Source organism: Phalacrocorax carbo, chromosome 2, assembly GCF_963921805.1.
Source record: "Phalacrocorax carbo chromosome 2, bPhaCar2.1, whole genome shotgun sequence".
Classification (NCBI taxonomy): Eukaryota; Metazoa; Chordata; class Aves; order Suliformes; family Phalacrocoracidae; genus Phalacrocorax; species Phalacrocorax carbo.
The window spans coordinates 28,009,555-28,015,554 of NC_087514.1; the positions used below are offsets into that span (position 1 = coordinate 28,009,555).

General features: G+C 37.0%; 1 protein-coding gene across 1 annotated transcript in view; it reads right to left on the reverse strand.

Moving 5' to 3' along the window:
• SLC26A7 (solute carrier family 26 member 7) overlaps positions 1 to 3,065 on the reverse strand; it is a 66,746-nt gene extending 63,681 nt beyond the window's left edge. The window contains 1 exon segment of the mRNA XM_009514258.2: positions 2,775 to 3,065. Within this exon segment, the coding sequence (XP_009512553.2) occupies positions 2,775 to 2,961 (187 nt within the window). The 5' untranslated portion in view covers positions 2,962 to 3,065.
• Between the last annotated feature and the right edge of the window lie 2,935 nt (positions 3,066 to 6,000).

Genomic DNA, 6,000 nt, shown 5'->3' on the forward strand with positions numbered 1-6,000 from the left:
TCACCATAGGACTTTTAGTTTCTAATTTAAGTGTGTCATGATGGAAGACATTCAAACCTAAACTGATATATGAGCTCAAGTGTTTCCATTTTCAAGTAGCGGATTTGAAGGTATCTTACAGGAGTTTGAAGGCTTAAGTCACATTTAGAAACTAATAATTTTGACCCTGAAAATCAGAAGATGAATGGTACTAGCTCCTTATAACTTTATCCAAAATAAAAGATGGCATAAAAACCATTATTCTGAACTACATTATACCTTTATAAAAGACCTTTTGGGAGTAAACATTATCTGCATGCACTGATTGCTGATATTTCTACTAATTTGCTTTTTGGTTTTTTTTTTTTTTTTCACTTATAAGGCAGACACCAAAACCTGCTTTTGCATAGGAATTCTCCAGAAAAAACTTCTGAAAATTCTGTGAGGAGCAGTTATGAGCACTATCTTTGTTGCATTCACTACAACACACTAAGGACAGTGACTTTCCTCTTTCCTTTCTTCCTTTACAAAGGCAAGCCAGCTATATAATCTAAAATTTAGATTAGAGGTTGGAACACAAACACGTTACACCAGATCAGAGGAGCTGCCAATCTGAATAGTCTGAGCAAGGCCAATGCCAGATGAGTAAGAAATCCCACAGTAAGAAATTGTGAAAAACACAGCTCATTTGGAAGATCTTAATTATTCTCAGGCTACTGGACTGCTCTCTACCCTGGAGTATGCAACCTTCATCACTCAGAAGATTGTTGCATGCAAATACAACTGCAGAGTTTTCCATATACTTCCATAACTCAAGTTTATTTCCATATACTTGAATTTACTTAAACATGTTGCTGCAACACCAAATGACACTGTGCTCTGCATGTCACTTTTCACTGGTTACTAATTTTTTCCTACCATTGTCAGAATTTCTGCTTTCCATTTCATTACAAAACTTATTGTTTTATTTTGTGAGTGGAAAGAAACAGACACTGTAAGTCCTCTCAAAATGTAGGGTCTTTTCTCTTCATGTTATATGTCAAATGGGACTTTTTATTTTCTTGCATAACCCTCTCTGTAAAACCATTAAAGGATATTTCTGGTCACTTACAACACTATGAAAAGAGCTACTGCAAGCAGAGTCTAAATAAATACGTTGTGTTCAAGTTAAAGCACCACAAACATGATAAAATGCTTTGGTATTTAATTCTTTTTTTTTGTCCCCTAAAATCTTTCTGAAATCTTGAGAAGCAGTGAGGAGAGAGAAAGGGAAAACAGGTCGGCAGGAGGGAAGAGTTTCAATGTATTTGTTTTTAAACAGCATAAAATAAGGATAAAATTATTTCTAGGTACTTAAAATAATCCAGAAAAGAAACGCCAGTATTTTCTGTCTTAACTAGATCTTCTTAAATTTATTTGTTACATTAAATTACTTCTTGGTACAAGATTCAAACAAGAAAATCCTGGCTAAAACTACCAGCAGTGCAGAACTGCTGTTTAACTTAATAATTTTGATGAATTTCAACAGACTGTTATTAGAAGCATTTTAACTACAATTGTTGTATATGCACATACCAGTGAAATTAGATCCTTTGCAGTGTTACGGTATTAAGGTTCTTAAAGTTAAAGCATGTCAATGCAGATGTTCCTAATTACTTTAAAAGCAAAAATACTTACACAAATCAGTTGTTTCCAGTTCCAGCATAATTCAGTTAAAGGAGTGCTTATGATTTAACAGCATGAATGACAGTTAAACATAGCTAATATGGGAAATCGTTAAGAAATAATATATATATTTTACATAAGGGAAGGAGTTAAAGTCCAACTGAGGCAGATAAGAAACTGTGATTTGCCTGGGACAAATATAAAATATTGCCAAAAGAAGGTGACACTATCAAAGACACATTAAAAGAACCTGACAAAAGCATTTATTCCCCAGTACCAATCACTTTACAAACCCGGACTACTGGGGCATTAGGTTACTGCAGGTCATTGTGCAGGCTTTTGTATTTGGGATGTTTTCCATTTTCTTTTTCTTTTTTTTTTTTTCTTTCTTCCATGTTTTTTTTTTTAAGCTGCCAAATGGAGCCTAGCTCCACCCCTACTTTGTATTGCTGCTTGAAAAGACACATGATAGGTAGTGTAATACAGCATTAAATCAATACAGAAGCCGAAGTACACAAGCTGCGGATGCAGGCAGATCCTCTCCGTGCGTATTGTCTCTGGCAGGAGCACCCCTTATGTACAGAAAGTTGTTAATTTTTCCTACTGTGCTCCGGGCTTCCACAGGTAATCGCATAATGCCAATGTTTCTTTCAGAGCAGCATCTCTTACAATGCAATTATCATGCACACATATTTTGTTTTCCATATGGAATAGGGAAAAAGGTGGTCATTTACCTGATAAAACATTGCATATAACCGTACGCTGTGTGAAGAGAGTTACTGCTCTCTTATCTTCTACATTAAGTCTTTGAAAAATTGTCAAAGGGGTGGGATACATAGTATCCCACCCATAGTAAAGTTCCAACTCACAGAAATCAGCTACAATAACAGAAAGCATTTCTATGCACATTTTCACATCCACTAACACATAAGAGTTAAGACTATATATTTTTTCCTTGTATATTTTAGATTAAATCAACATTAGATATATCAGCATGTCTTTGTTTTAACCAAAGCTTTAAGATAATATTAAACAAGAAAGGAAAAAAAAAAGAAAAAAACAGAAGAAAGACCAGACCAATTCAGCATGACCAGATTTCAAAATATGAATCCGAAATGAGTTAACTGTACCTTGAGTCACCTGTTGGATGGCTAGCATCATCCCAGAAATTGTATCAGGAATCAAATTTTCTTTCCAGTTGTAGACAGGCACCCAGTTCAAGATGGGCAGCCTTCTCATACACCAGACTTTGATATCTTCAAAGCGAACAGCCTGGATCTTCCTCCAGGCTGCACTTTTCCTTTTTGCCCCTGTCATCGTTCCCACCCCGCAAAAGCAGTTCCTTTTTCAGAAGAGCAGAGAGTTGAGGAATTAACTTGATCTGTGTCAGATATGTGAGATTTTGCAGTTCCAAAACTACAGAAAAAAAAAAGAATGAACAGAAGCACTTAAGATTTCTGCAGCTGCTCTCTAACTATACTCAATAAAAACACTTATTAAACACTTCAGTCATATAAACAGCGACATGAAACACAAGAACCTTTTATAGCAAAGGTCACATTTTCTGCTCTTTGCAAAAACTTGCTCTAGTCTCACATTAGTTTGTGATTCTTTCCAGTAACATCCCGCTTTATATTCCCTGTAATGCTCGTGCTTTTGGCCTCAGTCCAGTGGCAAAATGAGGTATTACTGGGTGTGTGTACGATATAGGCTGGGCTATGCTAATATGAGTGGGAAGTGCCCAACAGAACACGCATCTCCCTGCCAAGCCCAAGACAGCAGCCTTTGCTTGTTTTACTCCATCACTGATTTGTATTCTAAATGAGAGTAAAAAGCTTATTTATGTAAAAAATTCAGAACATCAGGTAGTAATAAGTCCTGCTGAAAAGATATACAGATTCTGTCCAGAGGCTGAAGTCTCAGACTAAAGTGTAGCAAGCTCAAAGCGCAGTGAAGGTCTGCAAGCTATCAGCTCCACAAGGGAAATGCCAAAAACTCTTGGGATGATCATTCTTCCCCAAAGCTACCCCTTTCTGCTCCTAGCAGTCCACCCAGGAAATGCTCTCTCAGTGAAGACAGTTCACCAATTAACTTTGATCTTGTAATAACTTCATCTACCTTGTGCATGATACAAAGTGCTCAGATACAAAGCGATGAGAGCATGGTAGAGACATTTAAATGTCTTATCCACTATGGAGTAAGGACACAGTGGCATTCATCTAAGTTTTTTATATCTCTGGATGGGAAAGAAATTTAAGTTAGAGTGTAAGATCCATCACATGGGTGAAGTGTCTTCCCAGTCACTGATCTGCAGTAGGCAATAAAAATAAATATTCTTTTCTTACTATTTCAGTCTCATTTATATACATTAATTTACATTTTATTGTTTAGATTAAGATGAAGAAAGTTGAAGCGTGGTCCACTCAAAACAATTTTAGGAAAATGAGACTTTGTTTCCAAATGCAATGGGGAGAAAATCACAAGGGTAAATGCCCAGCAGTTCATTCTAGCAAATGACAATCAGGTGGTGTCCACTGCTGTATGCCTTAGAAGTGCAAAGGGAAAAAAGAAAAAAAGAAATAGCAGGAAAAGATTGCTTCAGACAGGCCTTCACTTTTAACTATTGCGACGTTCTTATTCTTTGCCCAGCCTTTTTTTTTTTTTTTTTTTTTTTTGTTTGTGTGTAGTTTGGGGGTTTAGTGTGTGTGCGTGTGTGTGTGTCCCTGATTTTAGCTTGAAGATGCAGTTAAACGGCTTCATAATCAAGGCTTTTATGGCTGCCAAGTGTTTCACAACACAGACCTTTCCCTGCTTTCAATTGTCAAAAGTGGACAGCAATCCTTCAAGCTACAGAAAGAGTTACTCAGCTGGCATGGGCTGCTTAGCTTCAATAAAATGTTCAGTACTTCTAATTTTAATACCATTTACTGGGGAAAAAAATCAAAATATATTTCTACACATAGATATATATGTATGTATAAATGTACCCAGATTCGGGTACTTGTGTAATAGAGACTAATCCCATTTTTTTAAAAAAAATCATGGTTCACTACAAGATCTCAATATTGTGAAAAAGTGAAAAAAAAAAAGAGAACTATGAAATCAAAGAACTATCACTAACCACACAAGAACATATTCTCCATTCTTCAAACTTCTTGCATCAAAATGATGCAGCTGTTTGAAAAAATCTGTAATTGAGATTTTCCCTTCTATTGTGATTTAGCCCCAGTCAGTAACCAAGCACCACACAGCCACTCACTCGCTCCCCTCACAGTGGGACGGGGGAGAGAATAGGAAGAGTAAAAGTGAGGAGACCCGTAGGTTGAGATAAAGACAGTTTAATAGGCAAAGCAAAGGCCACTCACACAAGCAAAGCAAAACAAGGAATTCATTCACTACTGCCCATGGGCAGGCAGGTGCTCAGCCATCTCCAGGAAAGCAGGGCTCCATCACATGTAACGGTTACTTGGGAAGACAAACGCCATCGCTCCAAATGTCCTTCCCCTTCCTTCTCCTTCCCCCAGCTTTGTACACTGAGCATGACACCCTGTGGTACGGGATATCCCTTTGGTCAGTTGGGGTCAGCTGTCCCAGCTGTGTCCCCTCCCAGCTTCTGGTGCACCCAGCAGATCATCAGAAGCTCAAAAAGTCTTTGACTAGTGCAAGAACAACTTAGCAACAACTAGAACATCTGCATTACCAGCACTGTTTCCAGCACAAATCCAAAACACAGCCCCATACTAGCTACTACAAAGAAAATTAATTCTATCCTAGCCAAGACCAGGACACCTCCTCATATTTGCAAAGTAAGTAAATTTTGACAGTTTTCATCAATCCCACATTACTCTCTGAACTCCTAGGATTAGCTGTATCAACAGGCCTTTGTCCATCACCAATAACAAGGGCTGGTTTCTCTCTATGGATGTGTGCATCCATGAGTGCGAATATGTTACAACAAATACTTGAAAATAAGCCCTTTTAGTTAGGCACAAGCAGAACTTTTCATGCAAAGTCTCTGGGATGTCCATACTGATGTGGAATTTCTGAGGATATTTTGTTTTATTCCAACAATTACTTTGATGTGTAAAAAAAATTACATCATTATTAAATTTGAAGTTGATAAACATCATCACTAGTCTTGAAAAACATTGTTCCTTGTTCTAACTTTGAAATTAATAAAGCACTCTTAGTTAACAATAACACAAAGCAACTTATCATTTACAACCCCCTCAGAAAAGAAATAAAAATTTTTAAGGGAAAACAGATGTACAGGTATGCATAACAGCAAACCTACATCTCACTGTGCAGTAGTCTAACATTTGAATATTTTAAAAAATCAAAAAAAGACTTTCTTAA